Source organism: Sapajus apella, unplaced genomic scaffold (genome assembly GCF_009761245.1).
Source record: "Sapajus apella isolate SASKATOON/1434 unplaced genomic scaffold, GSC_monkey_1.0 scaffold2, whole genome shotgun sequence".
In the NCBI taxonomy this organism is placed as follows: domain Eukaryota; kingdom Metazoa; phylum Chordata; class Mammalia; order Primates; family Cebidae; genus Sapajus; species Sapajus apella.
The window spans coordinates 7,200,463-7,227,949 of record NW_022436942.1 but is presented as its reverse complement, the minus strand read 5'-3'; the positions used below and the strand labels follow the sequence as shown (position 1 = coordinate 7,227,949).

At 38.3% G+C, this 27,487-nt stretch overlaps 1 protein-coding gene across 6 annotated transcripts in view; it reads right to left on the bottom strand.

The window, feature by feature from the left end:
- Positions 1–27,487, bottom strand: part of ABCC9 (ATP binding cassette subfamily C member 9) — a 147,751-nt gene that overhangs the window by 31,108 nt on the left and 89,156 nt on the right. For all 6 annotated transcript variants that reach the window (XM_032287599.1, XM_032287614.1, XM_032287591.1 and 3 more), the window contains 6 exons: positions 25,714–25,810; positions 22,704–22,933; positions 21,871–22,019; positions 21,585–21,654; positions 16,255–16,412; positions 12,051–12,143 (listed from right to left, as the gene is read on the bottom strand). In XM_032287599.1, coding sequence (XP_032143490.1) covers positions 12,051–12,143; positions 16,255–16,412; positions 21,585–21,654; positions 21,871–22,019; positions 22,704–22,933; positions 25,714–25,810 — 797 coding nt within the window. The remainder of the gene's footprint in view (positions 1–12,050; positions 12,144–16,254; positions 16,413–21,584; positions 21,655–21,870; positions 22,020–22,703; positions 22,934–25,713; positions 25,811–27,487) is intronic.

Below are 27,487 nucleotides of genomic sequence, written 5' to 3'. Positions count from 1 at the left end.
GCCACGGACAGGAGGACCTGGCCTGAATGGCAACACTCTGCTGTGGGACTAAGCAGCTCAAGCTTACCCTCTAGCTCCAGCTGACCCTTTTAGGGATGAATATAGAAAATAACTAAAGGGCAAGGGGGACATTCAAAGAGTTATAGGATTTACTGCAACAGTGAACATGAACCATAAAGATTGTCTGTCTGTCTGTCTGTCTGTCTATCTATCTCTCCCCCCATCAATGTGGGTTTTTTTTTTTTTTTTTTTTTTTTTTTTCCTGCCTTGGGGACAGAGTCTCACTCTGTCACCCAGGCTGGAGTGCAGTGGCACAATCTCGGCTCACTGCAACCTCCACCTCAGCCTCCTGAGTAGCTGGGACTACAGGCATGCACCACCATGCCTGGCTAATTTTTGTATTTTTAGTAGAGTCAGAGTTTCACCATGTTGGCCAGGCTGGTCTTGAACTCCTGACCTCTGGTGATCCACCCACCTCAGCTCATTCTTTTTGTACTTGCTAGGTACATGTTTGGCAGATTTTCATCCATTCATTCAGAAGCAATCATCAACTCTAGACATTATGTTAAACACTGAGAATATAGGAACAAGACATGACCTACTCCCTTGAAGGGTCAACTGTCTGGTGAAGGGAGGAAACACAGCATTAACAAGTAAAAATGGTGCAACACACTATCTAGCTATAAGGACTGTAAGCACAAAATGCTACAGGAACATAAAGGAATAGCAAGATTTGCAACAACCAGATGATCAGCATGGTAGGAAATGGAGTGAAGGGTGGAGAGACAGGAAGGGTTAAGCAAGGTGTCACAAGGGACAAGGAAGATAGTCTGAGTGAGGTTTTAAGGGGTAAGTGGAATGTTTTTGGTGAACAAGGCATTCTAAGTGGTGGGAAACATATGAGCAAAGGCACAGAAATGAGAAGGCGCCACATGTTCTGGGTCTTGAGACAGGTTCTTCTCCCTAGAGGACTGAGTGATGGAGAGATTGGAGATGAGGCCAGGTGGACCAAAGCCAGTGGACTACATTTGAGATGAACCTCAAACACTTGATTCTGACAGACTGCTTTATCTGGGACACTTTTGACTCTTCCTCTAGTTTTGTGATGTTGTTTCAGATCCACTCTTAAAAGAGTTTGTAAATGGAGTTGGCAACAGTCTGAGGCAGCAGTGAGAGGGGAGGGGTGAAAATGCAGTGAACATTCCTTCTGCGTGTTTCTATTTGGCAAGAAACCTTCTGTTTTCCTAATGGAAACTTTGACACACTCAGCCTGTATCTTTTCATCCATATCCAGCTCATCTTCTGAACATTCTTAGACCTTTATTCTGTCAGACAAGAAAAAAATAGGAAAGGTCACTAAAATCTCAGTCTAATTTAGCTGTGATGCTTTCGTGGTAAAGTACTTGAGGGAGTTCATTGCTTCGTGTGAGTACATCACGAACCCTCAATGCAGGGGAGGGAAAGCAGCCTCATCAGTAAGTACTAACTTTCCAAAGAGCTCAAGACTCTGGGGACTCCAGAAAGTTTGAAAAAAAAAAAAAAAAAAAGAACAGATGGATGAAAAAAGACACTTTCAATTCCTGACCACAAGCACCAAACATAAAGATTCTAGAATTTCATCCATGATAGCAAGGCCATCCCCACATTTTCAACACTTCTTTTGGTTTTAAAAATGCTGATATTTATGATATTTAAAAATGATTTACATCACTAATCATCAGGGAAATGCAAATTAAAACCACAATGAGACACTACCTTACTCCTGCAAGAATGGCCATAGTTTAAAAATAAAAAAATATTAGCTGTTATGTGGTGAGTAGGGAACATGTTTACATTGACACTAGCATAGTGCAACCACTATGGAAAACAGTATGTAGATTCCCTAATAAACTAAAAGTAGAACTGCTATTTGATCCAGCAATCCTACTACTGGGTATCTACCCAGAGGAAAAGAAGTCATTATATGAAACAGACATTTGCACACACGTTTACAGCAGCACAATTTGCAATTGAAAAAATATGAAACCAGCCTAAATGCCCATCAACCAATGGGTGGATAAAGAAAATGTGGTATACATACATCATGGAATATTACTCAGACATAACAAGGAACAAAATAATGGTATTCTCAGTTAACTGGATGGAATTGGAGACCATTACTATAAGAGAAGTAACTCAGGAATGGAAAACCAAATATCATATGCTCTCAGTTATAAGTGGGAGCTAAGCCATGACAATGCAAAGGCATAAGAATGATATAATAGACTTTGGGGACTTGAGGGGACAGGTGGAAGAGGGGTGAGGGATGAAAGACTACACATTAGGTACAGTGTACACTGCTTGGGTGACGGATACACCAAAATCTCAGAAGTTATCACTAAAGAACTTATCCATGTTACACTCAAAAACTTACTGAAATAAAACATTAAAAAATGGATTCTGGAACATCTAAACCTGGATTAGTAACATGCAGGTACTTCCAAGTAGAAGTTGAGTCATCTTTTCTTTCTTCCAACTATAATTCAAGCACTGAAATTTAACATACTATTTTGTTCTACTTACTGCTATGTAGACGTTTTCCTCATGTAAAATTAAGGATAGTAATGCTAAATTATGCTCATGTGTCTAGGGAGGAAGGTAAATGAAAAATCTGTATCTTGACTCTTGGTCAATTTCCTCTTTTATTCTAAATCTTCCTCATTCCTTTCATGATGCTCTGCCTTGTTCTCATCCCCATCCCTCTCAGAAGATGACCTCCCCTGTCCTTCAAGGAGAAAAGAGAGGCTGTTATATGTTGAACTCATCGACTTCCTGTTGTTTCGCCTGCCAGTTTTTCTGAATCTATTCAGATCCTTTTCTTTTTTCTTTTTTTTTTTTAATGTTCCAATCAAACTTTATTTTACAAAATCAGGTGGAGGAATAAGACCTTTGCCATAATTTGCATCTCCTAAGTTAATTGGATAAAATAATTAATTGCAGAGTAGGAAACACTAATAGCTAGGTGTAGCTCCAATAATATTAGCCTTTTGGCAGGAGCTTTTTAAAAACACGAAGCTTTGAATGATTGTTTGCCAAAATGGATATTTTTTTTCAACATTATTTTGTTTAATATTTAGAGAGTTCTTTTTTTTTATAGCATTTTAGGTTTTGGGGTACATGTGAAGAACATGCAAGATTGTTGCATAGGTACACACATGGTGGTGTGATTTGCTGCCTTCCTCCCCATCATCTATATCTGGCATTTCTCCCCATGCTATCTGTCCTATTTCCCCCCAACAGACCCCAGTGTGTAATGCTCCCCTCCATGTGTCCATGTGTTCTCATTGTTCAACACCCACCTATGAGTGAGAATATGCAGTGTTTGATTTTCTGCTCTTGTGTCAGTTAGCTGAGAACGATGGTTTCCTGGTTCATCCATGTCCCTACAAAGGACACGAACTCATTGTTTTTGATGGCTGCATAATATTCCATGGTGTATATGTGCCACATTTTCCTTGTCCAGTCTATCATCCCTGGGCATTTGGGTTGGTTCCAGGTCTTTGCTATTGTAAACAGTGCTGCAATGAACATATGTGTGCATGTGTCCTTATAATAGAAGTGTTTATAATCCTTTGGATACATACCCAGTAATGGGATTGCTGGGTCAAATGGAATTTCTATTTCTAGGTCCTTGAGGAATCATCACACTGTCTTCCACAATGGTTGAACTAATTTACACTCCCACCAACAGTGTAAAAGTGTTCCTATTTCTCCACATCCTCTCCAGAATCTGTTGTCTCCAGATTTTTTAATGATTGCCATTCTAACTGGTGTGAGGTGGTATCTCAATGTGGTTTTGATTTGCATTTCTCTAATGACCAGTGATGATGAACATTTTTTCATATGTTTTTTGGCCTCATGTATGTCTTCTTTTGTAAAGTGTCTGTTCATATCCTTTGCCCACTTTTGAATGGGCTTGTTTTTTTCTTGTAAACCTGTTTTAGCTGTTGGTCAATTCTGGATATCAGCCCTTTGTCAGATGGGTAAACTGCAAAATTTTTTTCCCATTCTGTTGGCTGCCGATTCACTCTAATGACTGTTTCTTTTGCCATGCAGAAACTGTGGAGTTTGATTAGGTCCCATTTGTCTATTTTGGCTTTTGTTGCCAATGCTTTTGATGTTTTGGTCATGAAGTCCTTGCCTACACCTATGTCGTGGATGGTTTTGCCTAGATTTTCTTCTAGGGTTTTTATGGTGTTAGGTCTTATGTTTAAATCTTTAATCCATCTGGAGTTAATTTTAGTGTAAGGTGTCAGGAAGGGGTCCAGTTTCTGCTTTCTGCACATGGCTAGCCAGCTTTCCCAACACAATTTATTGAACAGGGAATCCTTTCCCCATTGCTTGTTTTTGTCAAAGATCAGATGGTTGTAGATATGTTGTGTTGCCTCCGAGGCCTCTGTTCTGTTCCATTGGTCTATATCTCTGTTTTGGTACCAGTACCATGCTGTTTTGATTACTGTAGCTTGTAGTATAGTTTGAAGTCTGGTAGTGTGATGCCTCCTGCTTTGTTCTTTTTGCTTAGAATTGACTTGGCTATGCGGGCTCTCTTTTGCTTCCATATGAAGTTTAAGGTGTTTTTTTTTTCAGTTCTTTGAAGAAGGTCATTGGTAGCTTGATGGGGATAGCAGTGAATCTGTAAATTACTTTGGGCAGTAAGGCCATTTTCACGATATTGATTCTTCTTAACCATGAACATGGAATGTTTCTCCATCTGTTTGTGTCCTCTCTTATTTTGTTGAGCAGTGGTTTGTAGTTCTCCTTGAAGAGGTCCTTTACGTTCCTTGTTAGTTGTATTCCTAGGTATTTTATTATATGTGTAGCAATTGTGAATGGCAGTTCGTTCTTCATTTGGCTTTCTTTAAGTCTGTTTTTGGTGGATAGGAATGCTTGTGATTTTTGCACATTGATTTTGTATCCTGAGACTTTGCTGAAGCTGCTTATCAGTTTCAGGAGATATTGGGCTTAGACGATAGGGTCTTCTAGATATAAAATCATGTCGTCTGCAAATAGAGACAATTTGACTTCCTCCTTTTCTGTTTGAATACCCTTTATTTCTTTTTCTTCCCTGATTGCTCTGGCTAGAACTTCCAGTACTATATTGAATAGGAGTGGTGAGAGAGGGCATCCTTGTCTAGTGCCAGATTTCAAAGGGAATGCTTCCAGTTTTTGCCCATTCAGTATGATATTGGCTGTTGGTTTGTCGTAAATAGCTTTTATTATTTTGAGATATGTTCCGTCAATACCTAGTTTGTTGAGGGTTTTTGGCATAAAGGGCTGTTGAATTTTGTCAAATGCTTTCTCTGCATCTATTGAGATAATCATGTGGTCTTTGTCTTTGGTTCTGTTTATGTGGTGAATTACGTTTATAGACTTGCGTATGTTGAACCAGCCTTGCATCCCTGGGATGAATCCTACTTGATCATGTTTGATAAGCTTTTTGATGTGCAGTTGCAATTGGCTTGCAAGTATTTTATTGAAGATTTTTGCATCTGTGTTCATCATGGATATTGGCCTGAAGTTTTCTTTTCTTGTTGAGTCTCTGCCAGGTTTTGGTATCAGGATGATGTTGGTGTTATAAAATGACTTGGGAAGGATTCCCTCTTTTTGGATTATTTGGAATAGTTTCAAAAGGAATGGTACTGGCTCCTCTTTGTATGTCTGGTAGAATTAGGCTGTGAACCCGTCCAGACCTGGGCTTTTTTGGGTGGTAGGCTCTTAATTGCTGCCTCAACTTCAGACCTTGTTATTGGTCTATTCAGGGTTTCAACTTCTTCCTGGTTTAGGCTTGGGAGGAGGCAAGTGTCCAGGAATTTATCCATTTCTTCCAGGTTTACTAGTTTATGTGCATAGAGTTGTTTGTAATAATCTCTGATGATGGTTTGAATTTCTGTGGAATCTGTGGTGATATCCCCTTTATCATTTTTTATTGCATCAATTTGGTTATTCTCTCTTTTCTTTTTTATTAATCTGGCTAGTGGTCTGTCTAATTTTGTTGATCTTTTCAAAAAACCAGCTCCTGGATTTATTGATTTTTTGAAGGGTTTTTTGTGTGTCTATCTCCTTCAGTTCTGCTCTGATCTTAGTTATTTCTTGTCTTCTGCTAGGTTTTGAGTTTTTTTGATCTTGCTCCTCTACCTCTTTCAATTTTGACAATAGGGTGTCAATTTTAGATCTCTCCTTTCTTCTCATGTGGGCACTTACTGCTATATATTTTCCTCTAGGGACTGCTTTAAATGTGTCCCAGAGATTCTGGTATGTTGTATCTTCATTCTCATTGGTTTAGAAGAACATCTTTATTTCTGTCTTCGTTTCATTGTTTATCCAGTCAACATTCAAGAGCAAGTTGTTCAGTTTCCATGAGGCGTTGCGGTTCTGAGTTAATTTCTGAATTCTGAGTTATAACTTGATTGCACTGTGGTCTGAGAGACTGCTTGTTATGATTTCCATTCTTTTGCATTTGCTGAGGAGTGATTTACTTCCAATTATGTGGTCAGTTTTAGAGTAGGTGTGATGTGGTGCTGAGAAGAATGTATATTCTGTGGATTTGGTGTAGAGAGTTCTGTAAATGTCTATTAGGTTTGCTTGGTCCAGGTCTGAGTTCAAGTCCTGGATATCTTTGCTAATTTTCTGTCTGGTTGATCTGTCTAATATTGACAATGGGGTGTTAAAGTCTCCCACTATTATTGTGTGGGAGTCTATGTCTCTTTGTAAGTCATTAAGAACTTGCCTTAGATATCTGGGTGCTCCTGTATTGGCTGCGTATATATTTAGGATCATTAGCTCTTTTTGTTGCATTGATCCTTTTACCATTATGTAGTGTCCGTCTTTGTCTCTTTTGATCTTTGTTCCTTTAAAGGCTATTTTATCAGAGATGAGAATTGCAACTCCTGCTTTTTTTGTTCTCCATTTGCTTGGTAAATCTTCCTCCATCCCTTTATTTTGAGCCTCTGTGTATCCTTGCATGTGAGATGGGTTTCCTGGATACAGCACACCAATGAGTTTAGGCTTTTTATCCAATTTGTCAGTCTGTGTCTTTTGATTGGGGCATTTAGTCTATTTACATTTAGGGATAATATTGTTATGTGTGAATTTGATACTGCCATTTTGATGCTAGCTGGCTGTTTTGTTCGTTAGTTGATGCAGATTCTTGATTGTGTTGATGCTCTTTACCATTTGGTATGTTTTTGGAGTGGCTGGTACTGGTTGTTCCTTTCTATGTGTAGAGCCTCTTTCAGGAGCTCTTGTAAAGTGGGCCTGGTGGTGATGAAATCTCTGAGTACTTGCTTGTTCGCAAAGTATTTTATTTTTCCTTCAGTTATGAAGCTTAGTTTGGCCGGATATGAAATTCTGGGCTGAAAGTTCTTCTCTTTAAGGATGTTGAATATTGGCCTTCACTCTCTTCTGGTTGTAGGGTTTCTGCTGAGAGGTCTGCTGTGAGTCTGATGGGCTTCCCTTTGTGGGTTACCCGACCTTTCTCTCTGGCTTCCCTTAGCATTTTCTCCTTCATTTCAACCCTGGTGAACCTGAGGATTATGTGCCTTGGCGTTGCTCTTCTTGACGCATATCTTTGTGGTGTTCTCTGTATTTCCTGGGCTTGAATATTGGCCTGCCTTGCTAGGTTGAGGAATTTTTCCTGTTAATACCTGAAGAGTATTTTCCAGCTTGGATTCATTCTCTTTGTCACATTCAGGTACACCTATCAAACGTAGATTAGGTCTTTTCACATAGTCCCACATTTCTTGGAGACTTTGTTCATTCCTTTTTAACCATTTTTTCTCTATTCTTGCCTTCTCATTTTATTTCATTGAGTTGATCTTCGACCTCTGATATCCTTTCTTCTGCTTGGTCAATTCGGCTGTTGAAACTTGTGCATGCTTCCCCAAGTTCTCATGTTGTGTTTTTCAGTTGCATCAATTCACTTATATTCCTTTCTATGTTGTTGTTTCTCATTAGCATTTCATCAAATCTTTTTTCAAGGTTCTTGGTTTCTTTGCATTGGGTTAGAACATGTTCTTTTAGCTCACAGAAGTTTCTTCTTACCCACCTTCTGAAGCCTGATTCTGTCATTTCATCACACTCATTCTCCATCCAGCCTTGTTCCCTTGCTGGTGAGGAGTTGTGATCCCTTGTAGGAGGGGAGGTGATCTGGTTTTGGGTATTTTCATCCTTTTTGTGCTGATTTCTTCCCATCTTTGTGGATTTATCCACCTGTTGTCTTTGTAGTTGCAGACTTTCAGATTGGGTTCTAAGTGGACATTCTGTTTGTGGATGCTGAAGTTACTTCTTTTTCTTAGCTTTCCTTCTAACAGTCTGGCCCCTCTGCTGTAGGACTGCTGAGGTCCACTCCAGGCCCTGCTTGCCTGGGGATCACCTGCAGCAGCTGCAGAACAGTAAGGGTTGCTACCAGTTTCTGCTTCTGCTACCTTTATCTGAGAAGGATACCCGCCAAAAGTCATTCTGTTTTTTCTTTTATGAGGTGACTCTTTGGATATACGGGGGTCAGGGAGCTGCTTAAGGAGACAGTCTGTCCTTTATTGGAGCTCAAGTGCTGAGCTGTAAGCTCCGTTGTTCATTCAGAGCTGCTGGGCAGGTACGTTTAGGTCTGCTGCAGCAGAACTCATAAACCGCTTTTTGTTCCCAGGTGCTCTGTCCTAGGGAGTTAGGGCTTTATTTACCAGTTTCCGTTGTGCTGCTTCCTTTTTTTTTCAGGGCTGCCTTGCCCAGTAAGGAGGCAGCCTAGTCACTGTCTGCCTCCTGAGGGTTTGCTGTGCTGCTGTGGGCTCCACCCAGCTGCCATGTGAGCTTCCCTGCATCCTGTTTATATGGGTGTAGTTAGAACTGTCTCAGCATTGGTGGCCCGCCTCTGTAATGGCGGACTCTTGCTGTAATGGCAGGTTGCCTCAGCAATGGCGGGCTGGCTCAGCAATGGCAGACTACCTCCTTAGTGGTGGAGTGCCTTGGCAATGGTGCACGCCCCTCCCCCACAGAGCTGGATGGTTCCGGCTTCAGCTGTGCTTGCTGTGAAACTCTCAATCCAAAGAGTTTCTGATTGCTGTTCTTTTGTGGGTGTGGGATCAGCCGAGCCTGATCACTTGACTCCCTGCCTCAGAGCCTTCTGTTTTTTAGTCGAACAGTTGACTCTCTCCCAGGTGTTCTAGTTGCCTGTTGAAAAGGCGCTGGGTTCTGTGTGATTTCCCATGCAGCGCCTCACTGTGCCGGCTTAAACAGCAGCGCTGAGATTCGTGGGGCTTTTTTGTTTTTTGCCCGGGAATCTCCTGGCCTGGTTCCCTGTTTCAGACCCCTTTTTAGTCAGATGAATGGGCGACTGTGCCTTCCCGGGGCTCCATTTGCCAGCTAAAAGGGCACCTGGACCAGTGTATTTTGTATGGAGAACTGCCATGCCGGGGTGCTGCAAAGCAGCCGCGCGGGCCAAAACAGCCACAGGGACCGAAAGGGCTGCGCCGGCGATAACAGTCGCGCTGGTGTCCCATGGGGCTCCTCCGCCTGGGAATCTCCTGGTCTGTCGGCAATAAAAATCCATCTGGAAATGCGGCGTCCACTCACCCTCTGCGCTTTCACTGGGAGCTGCAATCCTGAGCTCTTCCTAAATGGCCATCTTGGATCCGTATCTCGCAAGCTCCTCTTTTCTTAATCCACACCCTCTCCCTCAGCAATGAAATCCATGGCCAAAACTTTTAACTATTATCCATAAAAGAATGATATTCAAACCTATTATCTTCTGCCCTTCGATATCTCTTAGACACCAGACCTATATCCTCAAAACACCATTAAAAAAGTCCAGCTGGATATCATTACTACCTACACCCGTGCATAACCAGACTCATCAACTTCTTCTCCAATTATCCGCATCATCTTCAATTTCCTAACTTGGAAAACTACCCGCTCATGGGAATCAGAATCTTAGAAGTAATCACCTTCAACTTTTCTCTCAGTCTTACGCTTAACACTCAGTTTGACCCTAAATCTCATTGGTCCCACTTCCTAAATACTACTTAATCTGTGCTTTCTCTCCTGGTCCTTAGTTCCTTAGCCTGTCTTTGTAATCTCTCACGTGGACCACTGCAACACTCTCCTGGAGTCTCCTTGCCTTGAATGTTATCCATCCCCAGTTCATAGTAGTATCCCAGAGTTATCGTGATGAACACAACTCTGATCATACCACTTTGCTGTTCAGAATTCTTCAGTGACTACCTCATATTGAAAGAATCCAGTCTAAATTATTTAAAGGTACTTATTCAATGCCCTTTATGTATTGGCGTCTGCTGTGGTTTCAAGACTCATCCCCATAGCTACCTTCTCTGTACTTAATCTATGTTCCAACAATACTGGACACTTTTGACTTTCATATAAAATAAAAATCTTCATGTTTTCACACGTCTGTTACATCTTCTTTGAATATTTGATCTCCTTTATCTGCCAGGTCAATTATTCATCATTCAAAGGTTTGTTGTTCAATAATTATCTCTCCATTCCTTCTAGACAGAGTGCTACCCTGCTCTCTGACACAGCTGTTTCTTGTGATACATATACTAGACTATGTATCCTGCTGTGTTGCTATTTTTTTCTTGTGTTGCTGTATGAGCTCCTTAACACACCCCTTGCTAGCTACTTAGTCAATATATATTTATTGAGCACTTACTTAGTTCCAGGTACTTTTCCCAGAGAATGGTGCTACAACAGCGGGGGAAAAAAAAAAGAGCAGGGGGTGGGGAGATCTGATAGAACTTACTTTCCAGTTGGACAGGACAGATAACTTGTTAACAAATAAAAACAATAATTTAAAATACTCAGATAAATACCACAAAGGAAATAGAAAGGATTACATGGCAGCTGTATGTGGAGAGGCTGTGGGGAGGGAGGGCAGCAGTGCCACTTTTTGCTGGTTGGAAATGAAAGGCCAGGCCTTTATAGTCTTTATATATCTACAGCAAGAAAAGTATCTGGCATATGTTCAGTACTCAAATATTTCTTAAATAAATTGAATTGAAAGTACTTATTTGGTGAAAAAAGTAATCTTTAATATAGTGTACATATTAATACCACTGATCATTGCTGGCTACTATTAGAATATAAATTTCATGTTAATATCTACATTCAATGCCAATAAGTAGTTTTGACATCTCCAATAAAAGGGATTGCACATTATGATGGAAAAACATACCAGTGCAGAAAGTGTGTATGCTTCATGAGGCCACCTACATAGATTATGTACACATGCTGTGGAATGTAATGTTGTGGATAGTTGTCTTTTTATATTCTACTCTGTGACCCAATTCTATATTTAAAAGTAAGTTTCTTAGGTTAGAAAACTCTCTGATTAAAATCTATATATACTTGCAATCAGGATTTCAGAAAACTATGACACGAAAATATCAATTTTCTAGATTAAATGAAATATTCAGTAATACCACTTTCTTTGCTAATCTTACTTGAACAGGAAAATTGGGATAGGTAATTTTTTGAAAGCAAACACTCGATCAAAAATTTAGGTTATTATTCTGTTTACAAACCTTGAAGAAAAAGGATTAAATTCTAAAACAACTTTGGTGTAATAGTATTCCATTTATGAAGACTATTATTACTATTATTTATACATTTAACTTGTTTCTTGGATACTTCTTCAACAGTCAATGTGGTTAATGCTTTGCAGGCATAACATCAATTAGTCCAATGACTCTAAGGAGCGAGATAACTTTCTGCATTTAATAGATGAGGAAACCAAGGTTAGGGAATTTAAAAGCCTTATCTAAGTCACACTGCTAGGATTTTTCCAATCTGTTTGCTTCATCCTTTATTATAGTTAGCATTTTGGATGGGCAAACTCTAACTCTAATCATTTAAACCAAATTTTTCTTATTCCTGGTTTAGCAAACTGTCAGGCACACAATGGGAAGATGAAACGAAATGAAAGCAATGATCAATTATTTATAGAAAAACATTTGTTGGTGATGCACTTGCCTAGTCAGCTATATAAAAATGTGTTTACTCACCTAAAGGCCCGAATGGTGGTGAGTCCTTCCGCTGTTTCTGAGAAGTGACAGAGCAGAGGGAGCTGGGTACTATCGTCAAGCTCCTGGAGGTCCCTAGGAGAGAGAGAGATGGGCAAAAATAAACTTCGCGTGTATCCAGACTCAAAGACCACCATGTTTATTCTTTAAAAGCAGGTTATTTTGTCATTTATTTGTTTTCTTCTTTGAAATTATTTTCCCCTAGCACTCAGTTAACAAAAAGCTCAACAGCTTACAATCTAAAGAGAAAGAGAAAGAAAAAGATGGGTACATAATGAATACAGGTAGAAGCTGAACATAATGTGTTGTACAAAACTATCAGCTCTGGGTAACACCTAAAGTAAACTGCTACAGGACTCAGTGGAATGAGCACTTAATTCATACCTAGGACATGGGTGGGATTTTCCTTAAGCAGATGGAATTTAGGCAAAACCTTAAGCTTGATGAAGACTTCAACAAAATAGACAAGAAGCAAAATAACAAGAACAAGCACTGGTGTCTGAAGAATCTTGCAAGTTCAATCTGTCTGATGCTCAGAGTCCTTTAGGGCTGTTGTAGTGGGAAGAGGCTATGTAAAGGATATGGCCTTGTAAGAGTGACAGTATATTATAGAAACATCCTTAATGGGCTTAAGAAAAGATCACTGAAGACTAGAAATAAGGTAATCTGGCCGGGTGCAGTGGCTCATGCCTGTAATCCCAACACTTTGAGAGGCTGAGGTGGATGGATCACTTGAGGTCAGGAATTTGAGAGTAGCTTGGCCAACATGGTGCAACCCTGTCTCTACCAAAAAATTAGCCAGGCGTGGTGGTGCACACCTATAATCCCAGCTACTCAGGAGGCTGAGGCAAAAGAATCACTTGAGCCCAGGAGGCAGAGGTTGCAGTGAGCCGAGATTGCTCCACTGCACTCCAGTCTGGGTGACAAAGCATGACACTGTCTCAAAAAGAAAAAACGTAACTGGAGCTGTCCTTTAATCTTTCAATCAACATAACTTGGGAGAGAATGCACAGGATGAAAGAGAATGGGTGAGTGAGGAAGATCAGTTAATATAGTCCATATAAGAGGATTTTTTAAAAGTTCAGAACTAGTGTGATGCTGGTAAAGTTTAAAATAAGAAGTATGGGAACGTGAGACAGTCAGAAGCCCTATTTGCTGCAATCATCAATTAGTTTTCAGTGGATAAATAAGTCACATATAGCTTGACTACTTCTAGTTTAGCAGACTTGAAAAATGAAAGTGCTGTTTACCAGAGTGGTAGTCAAAAGCACAGAAAGAAGGTATTTGGAGAGAAAAGACAATGAGTTTAGCTTGGGCCACAATGAGTTTGAATCCTTGCTTTCATGGAACTTCCATTCATAGTTTCTCTATGGAACTACAGGTACATGAATGAATGGAAATGCCTGAATCTGACCCTTTTGATAAAGATATATACTCAAGACAACTTTTTTTAAACCATATGAGCTAGCACTTCTAGAAGGCAGGCTAAGAGTTATACCACATGTTTCAAACCATTCCATATTTTACTTCTCAGACCCTTTTTCCTATCCTTCTCTTGGTTTGGGTTGAGAAGGTTAGAGATGTAGTGTGGGCATTCACCTGCGAGGGTCAGCTGAACTGATGAACACGGTTCCATAATCTTCAACAATTAACTTAGGTCATTCCTGGCTGCCAGTGTCGTCTAGTCCCACAGACAAATGCAAATCTTTTCAAAGTGGAGTTTCTAAAATGTATTTCCTCATTCAGAATTTTCACATGGGGTTTGGGGGGAGAGAAAGATAGAAGGAAGTGGGAGAAGGAATATAAAGGAATGTGAATAGTCTGTTATTTTTAAACATAAAACCAAGTGGCTATTTGTAAATCTGACACAAACAACAGGTGGTCACTACATTGAGGTTTGGACTGAAGGAATAAAACTATGGAAGGAAGAACCTTTGTTTATAAAACTCTGATAAAACTAAAGAGGTGAGGGCATTGCATGATCTTGTATTCTTGCAAGAAGGAAACACTTACTTACAAAGCTAAGCATGCATTAGATCCTTGATTTTAAATATTCAAGTTTTCAAAGCATTTCCTGTAGCTAGTTTCCACTTCAGTTCTCTTAGTATATACAAAAATAGTATGTTAAGCTGCCTGAGCTTTTCAACATGAGTGAGTTCTAAAGAACCTCAACATCCAGAAGGATCCTTGTCTGTGAGGTTTAGTATCACATGGTTATATTTGCTAACTTTCAGATAATTTCAAAAACAATAGTGTATAATCCATTGTCAATATTCTTTAAAATAATCATCCTCTCCATACTTTAGTCTCTAACAGATTATTCTCACTGATGATGAGCAGAATTCACAATTCAAATTTGTACTGGACTAGAAATATTTTCCTAAACTTTGCACTCCTTTGTATTGCTAACGGGCAATAATGGGCCCAAATGAGTATGTGATTGAAGTAAGATATGACTGATGTCAGTGTTAAGAAGGCAAGGGCAAGGGCTGGGCGCGGTGGCTCACGCCTGTAATCCCAGCACTTTGGGAGGCCGAGGCGGGTGGATCACAAGGTCAACAGATCGAGACCATCCTGGTCAACATGGTGAAACCCCGTCTCTACTAAAAATACAAAAAATTAGCTGGGCATGGTGGCGCGTGCCTGTAATCCCAGCTACTCAGGAGGCTGAGGCAGGAGAATTGCCTGAACCCAGGAGGCGGAGGTTGCGGTGAGCCGAGATCGTGCCATTGCACTCCAGCCTGGGTAACAAGAGCGAAACTCTGTCTCAAAAAAAAAAAAAAAAAAAAAGGCAAGGGCACATTTGGAAACAGTTAGCAGTAGTGAAATAACTCTGAACTTCTTTGCTCCTCCAGCGAGTAGGTCAGCAAATAGTATCAGAAGAAATGATATGTGAATTTGATTCCTAGCTTCTCCCTTTGGTCAGAATTTGCTGCAAACAAAGAGGATGAGTCTAGGGATGAAAAAACAGACTAAATATGGATCCCTGACATTTAAAGGACTCTAATTCGTAGCTCAGAGGGAGAAACAACTATTTCTTCAAATTATGAAATATTAATATGATATATTCAGAGGTTCCCAACTACAATTCTTTTCTTTTCTTCTCCTACTTTCTTTCATCTTCCCTGCACTCAAGTCATGTTAATATTTTCAATTTCCTGAATAAACTCAATACCTGCCTTCTTATTCTAGTACTTAATCCACATGTTAAGATTACTTTGTATATGTTTTATATATATACATTCCTAAGAGATATACATTTCTTGAGAACAGGTCCTTGTCATATTGATCTCCTCATCTGTCACGTGGCTTAACACAGTTATTTGCCACACACAGAGTGCTTAGTATTTGTTGAAATAACATAAACTTTACTGTACTATTTATAGCAGGGTTTCAAAGTTAAACTGGAAATTTTAAAACAACTGGTATTATATTTCATTTAATCAACATCTCAGCAAATGGCAAATCCTAAATGAATAATTTTTTCCCATTTGTAGAGTATAATAATATTAAATCACTTACTCTTTGGGATTATGTTTGATTTTCTAAGTTTTCTATCAATGTCATGTTCAGAAAAAGGACCACTGGATGAAAAATTTGGCACTCTTAAAACCCAAAACTCAATAGATCAATCCACATGTTACTATATGTCTAGGGTTAGGTAATGCCCAGACAACCACTTTTAGATATAATTATATTCATTGATATCTAAATGAATCATAATGTCAGGATAGATTTTATCATGTTACAAATAGGTTGCATTTCTACATTCCACACCTTATCTTGAAAAACATTAGAGCAAATGTAGATCAAGGTAAATCAAATACAATTGTCCCCATGGGGTACTGATTCCAGGATTTCCCATGGATACCAGAATCTGCAGATGCTCAAGTCCCTTGTATAAAATGGGCGGCATTTGCATATAACCTACTTACATCATCCAATATACTTTAAATCATTTCTATGTTACCTATTGTACCTAATTCAATGGCAACACATTACACATCGCTTCATCAGTGTTTTTTCTGTAGTACTCGGCATGTGACAAATTCAAGTTTTGCTTTTTGGAACTTCGTGGAATGTTTTCTTTCCAAATATTTTTGATCCGTTGTTGGCAGAACCCATGAATAGAGAGGGCTGACTGTATGTAAGCTTTTGAAAATGAGCAGGATGCTGTTTTACTTACTTAGAGGCAACTCGGAAGTATTTCTGGATAAAATAAAAGGCGACACCAAGGGGCAGGAGAGCAACCAGGAACACAGGAGTAGCATGAGAAATCATCCCAATGGCAGACAGGCAGAGCAGTGTTGAGCGAGTTAGAGATTCCAAGGTTGGAGGGATGTGCTATTAGGGTAGTTTGAAAGGGAAATATGATTAGCCCAATGAAATATTGGTTACAATGTAACAAAAATATCTATTTTATATTGATACTATGTTATACAGTTAGCTACAAAAGTAGTATATAACCATGCTCATCCTAAGCAATTCTTCACTCAATTCCCATAGCTTAGTATGTCTGTCTATATGTATAACAAAATATCATTGATATGTCTACCTATCTACCTATTTATCTTGGGCGTTTTATGTAAATGACACTGTACTATAAATATTATTCATTCATGTGTTTGTTCTACTGAACAAGACAGATGTAAATCTTCCTATAGCAGTGTATACAAATCTATTTCTTGTTTTTAAGGAGACTTTAAACAGTTAAAATTTTTTCTTTTATATATATATATATAAATTTTATTGCACTTTAGGTTCTGTGGTACATGTGCAAAACATGCAGGATTGTTGCATAGGTACATACATGGCAATGTGGTTTGCTGCCTTCCCTGTCACCTATATCTGGCATTTCTCCCCATGTTATCCCTCCCCAACTCCCTACTCCCTGCTGTATCCTCCCCGAGTACCCCTCAACAGACCCCACTGTGTGATGCTCCCCTCCCTGTGTCCATGTGTTCTCATTGTTCAACACCTGCCTATGAGTGAGAACATGTGGTGTTTGATTTTCTGTTCTTGTGTCAGTTTGCTGAGAATGATGGTTTCCAGATTCATTCATGACCCTACAAAGGACACGAACTCATTGTTTTTTATGGCTGCATAGTATTCCATGGTGTATATGTGCCACATTTTCCTTGTCCAGTCTATCATCTATGGGCATTTGAGTTGGTTCCAGGTCTTTGCTATTGTAAACAGTGCCACAATGAACATACGTGTCCATGTGTCTTTATAACAGAACAATTTATAATCCTTCGGACATATACCCAGTAATGGGATTGATGGGTCAAATGGAATTTCTATTTCTAGGTGCTTGAGGAATTGCCACACTGTCTTTCACAATGGTTGAACTAGTTTATACTCCCACCAACCATGTAAAAGTGTTCCTATTTCTCCACATCCTCTCCAGCATCTGTTGTCTCCAGATTTTTTAATGATCGCCATTCTAACTGGTGTGAGGTGGTATCTCAATGTGGTTTTGATTTGCATTTCTCTAATGACCAGTGATGATGAGCATTTTTTCCATATGTTTGTTGGCCTCATGTATGTCTTCTTTTGAAAAGTGTCTGTTCATATCCTTCACCCACTTTTGAATGGGCTTGTTTGTTTGTTTCTTGTAAATCTGTTTTAGTTCTTTGTAAATTCTGGATATTAGCCCTTTGTCAGATGGGTAGACTGTAAAAATTTTTTCCCATTCTGTTGGTTGCAGCTTCACTCTAACGATTGTTTCTTTTGCTGTGCAGAAGCCCTGGAGTTTAATTAGATCCCATTTGTCTATTTTGGCTTTTGTTGCCATTGATTTTGGTGTTTTAGTCTAAGTCCTTGCCTATGCCTATATCCTGAATGGTTTTGCCTAGGTTTTCTTCTAGGGTTTTTATGGTGTTAGGTCTTATGTTTAAGTCTTTAATCCATCTGAAGTTAATTTTAGTGTAAGGTGTCAGGAAGGGTCCAGTTTCTGCTTTCTGCATATGGCTAGCCCGTTTTCCCAACACTATTTATTAAACAGGGAATCCTTTCCCTTTGCTTTTTTTGTGAGGTTTGTCAAAGATCAGATGGTTGTAGATGTGTGGCATTGCCTCTGAGGCCTCTGTTCTGTTCCTTTGGTCTATATCTCTGTTTTGGCACCAGTACCATGTTGTTTTGATTACTGTAGTCTTATAGTATAGTTTGAAATCAGGTAGTGTGATGCCTCCAGCTTTGTTCTTTTTGCTTAGGATTGTCGTGGCTATGCAGGCTCTCTTTTGGTTCCATATGGAGTTTAAGGTGGTTTTTTCCAGTTCTGTGAAGAGGGTCATAGGTAGCTTGATGGGGATAGCATTGAATCTATAAATTACTTTGGGTAGTATGGCCATTTTCACAATATTGATTCTCCCTAACCATGAGCATGGAATGTTTTTCCATCTGTTTGTGTCCCCTCTTATTTCCTTGAGCAGTGGTTTGTAGTTCTCCTTGAAGAGGTCCTTTACATCCTTTGTTAGTTGTATTCCTAGGTATTTTATTCGCTTTGTAGCAATTGTGAATGGCAGTTTGTTATTGAATTGGCTGTCTTTAAGTCTGTTATTGGTATATAGGAATGTTTGTAATTTTTGCACATTGATTTTGTATTCTGAGACTTTGCTGAAGTTGCTTATCAGTTTGAGAAGATTTTGGGCTGTGATGGTGGGGTCCTGTAAATATACAATCATGTCATTTGCAAATAGAGACAATTTGACTTCCTTCTTTCCTAATTGAATACCCCTTATTTCTTTTTCTTGCCTGATTACTCTGGCTAGAACTTCCAAAACTATACTGAATAGGAGTGGTGAGAGAGGGCGTCTTTGTCTAGTGCCAGATTTCAAAGGGAATGCTTCCAGTTTTTGCCCATTCAGTATGATATTGGCTGTGGGTTTGTCATAAATAGCTTGTATTATTTTGAGATATGTTTCAACAATACCTAGTTTATTGAGAGTTTTTAGCATAAAAGGCTGTTGAATTTTGTTGCAGGCCTTCTCTGCATCTATTGAGATAATCATGTGGGTTTTGTCTTTGGTTCTGTTTATGTGGTGAATTACATTTATAGACTTGCCTATGTTGAACCAGCCTTGCATCCCTGGGTTGAAGCCTACTTGATCGTGCTGGATAAGCTTTTTGATGTGGTATTGCATTCAGTTTGCCAGTATTTTATTAAAGATTTTTGCATCTATGTTCATCATGGATATTGGCCTGAAGTTTTCTTTTCTTGTTGAGTCTCTGCCAGGTTTTGGTATCAGGATGATGTTGGTCTCATAAAATGACTTGGGAAGGATTCCCTCTTTTTGTATTGTTTGGAATAGTTTGAGAAGGAGTGGTACCAGTCCCTCTTTGTATGTCTGGTAGATATACAGCTGTGACCCCATCTGGACCTGGACTTTTTTTGGTTTGTAGGCTATTAATGCTGCCTCAACTTCAGCCCTTTTTATTGGTCTATTCAGGGTTTTGACTTCTTCCTGGTTTGGGCTTGGGAGGGTGAAAGTGGAATTTCTCCATTTCTTCCAGGTTTATTGGTTTATGTGCATAGAGTAATTTGTAGTAATCTCTGATGGTAGTTTGTATTTCTGTGGAATCGGTGGTGATATCCCCTTTATTGTTTTTTATTGCATCTATTTGATTATTCTCTCTTTTCTTTTTTATTAATCTGGCTAGTGGTCTATTTTGTTGATCTTTTCAAAAAACCAGCTCTTGGATTTATTGATTTTTTTGAAGGGTTTTTTGTGTCTCTATCTCCTTCAGTTCTGCTCTGATCTTAGTTATTTCTTGTCTTCTGCTAGCCTTTGAGTTTTTTTGATCTTGCTCCTCTAGCTCTTTCATTTATTTTGTTTTAATGTTTCCATAGTATTAGCTTATTTAGCAATTCCTCTACTGTAATACATTTAAATTAATTATCTGTAATTACTTCCTCATATCCTTTGGGCTTTGAGTGGTTTATTTTTTCCTTATTGATTTTTAGATGCTCTGTATATATTACATTTATTTTAAAAAATTATTTGCAACTTTTTTTCCCTAGTTATCTATTGTATTTAAATTTCTCTTTGGTGCTTTTAGCTCAATAACAACTTAAAGTTTTTTATAGGCATTTCTGTTGACTTGTCAGCTCAAAAGTAACCTATTTTCCTTATTGCTTCTGAGTTATTTGTCTTACTCAGAAAGACCTTTCCCATTCCAAGATTCTAAAGCTATTCTCCTACATTTTACTTTATAAAATGTTTTAACATGACCACCTCTACGCTATATGCGTTTGTTTTGTATTTTTAAATAGCTAATTATCCCAATATCATTTGTTGAAAAATTGTTTCCTTATTAAGATGCCACAGTTACACTGTTACATTTCTACATATGCTGGTGTTTTTTAATTCTCCATACTGTTCTTTTGACCTACTTGCCTTCTGCAATCAAAAGAGTTTTTAAATTTTGTGATATTTAAAAAATATCTAATAGGGAAATTCTTTCTCTATATATACAGGATTGTTATGACTTCTGGGATTGCTGAACATCTTTTCTTCACATTTATTTCTGTTTTTATGGTTTTGTTGTTATGAATGGAGTTTGTTTTTCACTATTTTCTTAAGTTGGTGTAGAAGAAGTTGCTGCTTTTCATATGATATATCTTACGTAGATATCTGCTGAACTTTCTAATTGATTCTCTATTTTACTATTTTGAATACTCTAAGTAATAATCATGTCATCTTCTAAATAATGACTGTTTCATTTCTTCTTTTTCAATGTGTATTCCTTAGAAGGGTTTTAGGTGCAGTCTGACCAAGGTCATGAAAACATCAAAACTTCTCAACATACTCTTCAGTCAGCTGCATGCATCAGCAAGCACTCTTTCTAAATTGAGGGCCGTTTTGGTGTTCCTAATGCCACCCTGGAAAGTCAGAAAAGGCAAGGGCCTGGATTTGATGAATTCCTTTCTCAATCATCCAAAGAGTTCCACTTTTGGAGTGATATAATTTCAGAGTTTGATATCTTTGATTTCAAGACAAACTTTCAGATACCTAAGGACCTTAGGCTAAAGTGGACATTCTTGGAATATTTCCTAAAATATCATACCATTTGAAGCTTCAAGAACCAACTTAATAAAAGTAAAGGACTTTTAGACAGCTTGGAATCCCTCCCTTCACTTCTGAGAGAAATTCTGCATGCACACTAAACTTCTAAGAACTTTATACTGGGAATGCTGATATATTATTAATCAAAAATTTTTATAATAAAAAATTTTAAATGTTCAATTATGCTTTAGTATTTCTCTTTACTTCATGCTGGTTCTCCAAGTATCTTCTTCTACATATACAAATTAGTCTGAGTGAAGGTTTTCCTTTAATATTTCATTCTAGATATTATTTGCATGTATAATATTGATATAAATACAAAAAGACCTTCATTTAAATTTCAGCAATTCTCTATTGTTAAGAGGCATTATGCTTTATCTTAAAATGCTATTTAGCTTACATTGCAAAACTACTTTTTGAACTTGGAAGTAACCCAGTTACTACTCACCTGATCAATGATATTAGTATCAGCTGAAAAGCGATTGAGAATCAGTCCCAGGGGCGTGGTATCAAAGAACCTAGGCAATAAACAGATGGAAGTGTATGACAATACTAAACTATTTGGAACCTGGGCATTGCTAACGGGCATCTCAGTGTCATGAAAATGAGAAGCTCCCTATTCATATGTGCTCAAGGACTAAAGAAATTCTTTGAACTTTTACATTTCACTTAAATTGAAAAATGCATGTTTTTATTATTTTATGTGTGAGAGTGAGAAATAACCACTGTTTTACCTTATTGGTCCAAGAATTATCTTATTGAGAAGGTTGTGGTGAAGATTTTTGGCAGCTGTGAGACCCATCCATTCTACAGTAAGGGATGTAACAAGACAAAGGAAAATGCCTGCTCCACAAAGTATGCTAAAACCAGCCACATAGTAGGTCTAAAAAGCAACCAACACAAAAAGCACATAGGAAATGATCAATTTAGTTCTTTTTTACTAGAAAATCAAATGTCAACGTCAGATAAGATGGTTGACTTCGTTATTGTACATGCATTTAGACAGTTCAGGAATGCAATTTGTTGAGACCCAGGGTAGTATCCCCACCATAATCCCACAGGCCAAGCCTCCACCTGCTCCCTTAACTCTCTTTCAAGCCTTGCTTAAAAGCAAATTAAGAGAGAGAGAGTTTGTTTTCATGTTTGAGGCATATTCTTGGCTTTCTACATTGTAGAGCTCACTTTTCTCACTCCTAGTCTCAGAATGACCAGCTAATACACTGATGTAGGTAGATAACACCAAATACCATAAGAATAAATACAAAAAGGTCCTATATATGTGTATATATGTATAACATGTATAAAAATATATATACATAACTCCCTTGAATACAAGTCTAAACATATTTAAATACTTCTTATGATAAACTTTAAAAGTATTAATAATAAGATTCTATTTTAACATTTTTGATACTTTATTTCAGGTCCTGTTGTAATTATTAACTTACTGAATTATCACAGAAGTCCTACGGCATTTGGAATATAAGCATCTAACTTGATAAGAAGGTATCACTGTTAATCTCAATATTTCCTTGATGATTTAAAAACAAAACCGAACCAATAGTACCTGATCAGCTTTTCCAGTACTGTTTCTATTGTACTCTGATGTCCACGTGGCCAGCCAATAGTCTATAGCTACAATGACTGAATGTTTCAGAAGCTTAGAGAAAATCATCAGGATGAGCAGGAAGAATCCTCCAGAAGTGAGGTACCGCCAGCAGGTTTTCCATGGCATTTTAGTCCTGAGCCTCATTACCGTGGACATGTTATCATCCTCATCTTCCTCCTCTTCTTCCTCTACATAAAAAAACTTCTTTAAGCTTCAGATGGGCACCAGCTAGATACAACTTCTACACAAATAGTATATAAATATTCATAAATTTATAAAAGAAGTAAGCATTAGTATTGAAGTTTTAAATGCTTTAAACAGGGCAAACTTCATTTCTTTCTGAAAATAGGTGAAAAATGAATGAATGAATGAATAAGTGATCAACTAAACATAAAATCTATGTCTAGATGAGATGATTTGCTGATTTACTGCACATCAAATTGACTGGAAGTATAGACCAGAAACTTACTAAGTTATTGAAGGAATTGTGTTGCCAACAAAAACCACATACCTGGCTTACAAACATCTACAATATTTCGACCTGTAAATTTCTGAATGGATAAAGCTGCACCAGGAGGGAATAGGCTCTGAAATCTGTGCACAGCACAAGAGGGCATACTCCATTCTCTCTATGGCCCACTGTAGATATGCTCATGGAGGGGAATGGGCAAGGAGGAACCTTACAGTGGGCAAAGTCAGGAGACACAAAGGATAATGGGCCAGGAATTCATCTCGGATGTTTAAACCATCTAGAAACTCCAAGATGGTCTTCCTTATGAATGACTCCGCTGCTAAATCAGGTTTTGCATTTCCTGACAATCACAGTTTGATCATTTCTATGGTCCAGTGACTGTGTTTTCCCATCCTTTCCTTTTCCAAAGGAACTTTACTCATTAAAGTTATCCTGTATGTACCTCACTACTATATACATATCAGGTTGTGGGGAGGAAGGTTGTTTTTACTTTTTAGGTTATTAGACCACGGGGATCCAAATGTGATGAGAAGACAGAGCATCACCAAAAATCCTGACATCTGAGCTGGATGCAGTAACTGACTAGGTCACAGATGATCTCTCCTTTGGCAGGGGTGTGTCTCTTGTGTGAGAAGAGCAGAATAGAAATTTGCACGACCAAAGAGGTGGACACTTGCACACTGCTAGCTGACTTCTCAATACCCATCCTTTGCTTCTATATCAATTGAAATTTAAGGTAGCCCATGGCTGCCCAGCTAGACAGCATCACCTCACTCTCCTAGTACCTAATCTTTCTAAGCAATGACCGAGCCAATAGGAAGTAGAAACAATACATGCAACTCCAAGTCTCTTAAGCGAATGGAAGTGCCCTCTCCTCCTTTTCTTCCCCTACTGGTGGCTTGAGTATTTTACTAAGACCTGGAGCAACAAACTAATAAGTAATATGTACCGCAATTGGCTCTTTCACATACATTACTTCATTTACCCTGTAAGCAAAGCGCTCTTATTTTATAACTGAGAAGATCGATTAATATGGCACGCCAATGACACAGTATCCCCACTGAAATGCTGAACAGAGTAATTGGGTACAAGTTCATTCTTATAGCATATTAAAAATAAATTGTTTAGAATTCTAGAAGCTGATGTCTGTTTATAGCACCAAAAATTCTTTAGAAACATTTTTAATCATAGAAATTGAGAGTAAAATTTACCCTTCATTCATTAATTCATTTACTCAATGAATATTTGTTGAAACACTGAATAGTTTTGTCAGAAATATAAAAGCAGAACATTTTGGTGCTATTTGGCTTGAAAAAAACACTTTTCTGTTTCTTTAGTTGGTAGAAATGCAGGCATAGGCAAAAATTACAAAGGAAAATGAAGCATAATGCACTTACACTACTGATTTAAAATGTGGTTTATCTCACAACATTCTTGGCAATGAATATCAAAGCACTGTAATGATTCCATTTCATTCCTCACATTTCCAGTCAATCTTATTTCCCCATATACCTTATCAGATTCAGAAAACTGAAACATAACAAACGGCGTTCTAATTTTCTTATCCTTCATGGCGATATTGTCATGAAACCTCATGAAGATGAAATAAATGACTCAAATATAGCTATTTCAAAATGCCATATCTCCCTTTTGTTACTTATTTCTGAAGAATTGAAATTTTCTTCACTAGATTTGGTCATGATCCAGACCATTTCAATTTTTCTGAACAAAAGTCTAGATCTATTTACAATCCACTGCCATTTCCTTTCAGTTCTTTCCCACACATAACAACTGTAGTAACACACATGATGCAGAGCCCTCAAGATGACTGGTGATAGGTTACATGTGCTTTTTCTTGATTCCTATTGTTTTCATTTTTAGTATTTGATTTAACTTTTTCCCCTTGCAAAGTGGCTTATTATTGTTCATGAAGACACTCACACGTAAAAAACCCTCATAACCTGTTACCCCAGTAGAATGTTCCAGATAAAAGAGATTGACCCAGCAATCCCATTACTGGATATATACCCAAAGAACTATAAATCATTCTACTGTAAAGACACATGCACACTATGTTCACTGCGGTGCTGTGTACTATAGCAAAGAACTGGAACCAACCCAAATGCCCATCAATGATAGACTGGACAAAGAATGTGATACATATACACCATGGAATACTATGCAGCCATAAAAAATGATGAGTTCCTGTTCTTTATAGGGACTTGGATGAATCTGGAAACCATCATTCTCAGCAAACTGACACAAGAGCAGAAAATCAAACACTGCATGTTCTCACACATAGGTGAGTGCTGAACAATGAGAACACGTGGACTCAGGGAGAGGAGCATCACACACTGGGGGCAGTTGGGGGGGTAGGGGAGGGACAGTGGGAGGTGGGAAGGAAGGGGCGGGTGAGGAGGGATAACATGGGGAGAAATGCCAGATATAGTATGTACCTAAAGTTAAATAAATAAATAAATAAGAAAAGAGATCTACCTTCGTCTTCGTCCTCCATTTGGGCTTTGGCCTCTCTTGAATACATGGCCCTTCGGAGAGTTTTCCTCTCTAAAGTAGTTTGGTCAGCTTCCATATCCTACAATAAACATTATACTATCACACAAGGAACTAACACCAACAGGTTGTGACTTATCAATGAATGACTTGCATGTGTAAATGGTTAGTTACCTTTACCAATCTCAGGGGCTCTGTGTTCACTTTGGAGATCCACAACTCCTATCACAGAAGCAGCTGTGGGGGCAGAGCCTTAGACTTGTAGGAAGTGCTGCAGTGCTCAAAGGTGTAGGGCAGCACACAAGGCCAGGAAAAGCAAGTGAGATGCAGCTGACTCCAGGGTCAGGGGGATATCTATCTCCCTGAGCCCTAAAGCACAGTTCCACCACTGCAACTTATTTATACATCACCTTCAGACTATCCTTGTAATTTTTCTAATTAAAGATTCATTCATGTTAGTACATATCTTCCTTCAAAAGACCACATGGTTCCAAGTTGGTTAAACTGCTGTCAGTCATCCACTATTTTGAATTATTAAATCAGAACACTTTCTTTAGCATCTCACTAAGGGAGCTACATGAAAGAAGGGAATTCAATAGGATCTGAAAGAAGGTAGGTAACTTTAAAGAAAATAGACAATGAGGATTTTTAGGTGCCTAGCAGTGCAAGAGAAAGCCCCAGGAGGAGAGAATATACAGAAGGAGAAGGGAAAGGTGCCAAAAACCAAAAACTTTGCAGATTTTTAAGAATTGCTGTGAACTTTATCCTGTAGTTAAGAAAGGGAGAATCATTTCATTTTCTCCATGCCCTGGAGAAATACCCTTCCATACCCCAGCTAATACCCCAGCTCCCCTGACCTCAGGACAGGAGTAGTAGTATCAGTTCAGTTACATTGTGGATTAAATCAGGTTCTACAGGCCATTCTGGAAAACCAACCATTTCCATTTTTCTGTGGGGAAATGCATTCTGAATTCTAAACAACTAACCCACAAACTTTTGGAATCTGCGGTAAATTGGAAGCTTCCTGCATAGGCCAATACAAAAAAAAAAAACAAAAAACAAAAAAACAAAAACAACAACAACAACAAAAACCCTACACAGTTTTACTGTTACATCAATAAACCAATAAACCTTTTCTGATCATTCCCTAGGTAATGACTTTGGTTGATTTTTTGGCCTCATACAACATGTCTAATTTAGGAAACTTGCTATTCTAGAGGGCTCTACTACTTCCGATTCTTGGTTAAAAGAGTGAAAACAAAAATGTCTCCTGAATCCCATTTTTACAGAGACAGTTTGACCCCAGTTTTAAATTCTGGAGAAAGATATGAAAACTAACCTTTATAATGAAGCTAAATTAAACACAATATTATAGAGGATTCCTGTCTTGTGCATATCATATAATGGAATAAAATAAACCTGCACATTGAAAAGCAGATTTGATTCCAGTTCAATTCCCCATGCTGCGACCAAAAGGTTTAAGACCTTGGAGACTTAAACAAACAAATAAACAAAACCCAAACGAACTTTAAAGCAATTTTTCCTAAGAGTATATGCTCACACTGAATTCAAAATAGGTTAAATGTTTTAAGTAGTGTTGATACTTGGACTAATAAAAATTTACTTTCATTTATCCAATAAATAGTCACTGGGCCAGGCCAGGTGAGGACAGTAGAGAGGGAAGTGAAGAGTGTTAAATAATACCAGTTTATTCTGCTTAGCAGCATTAAGAAGATAATGGTTCATGTCATTTAAGCTA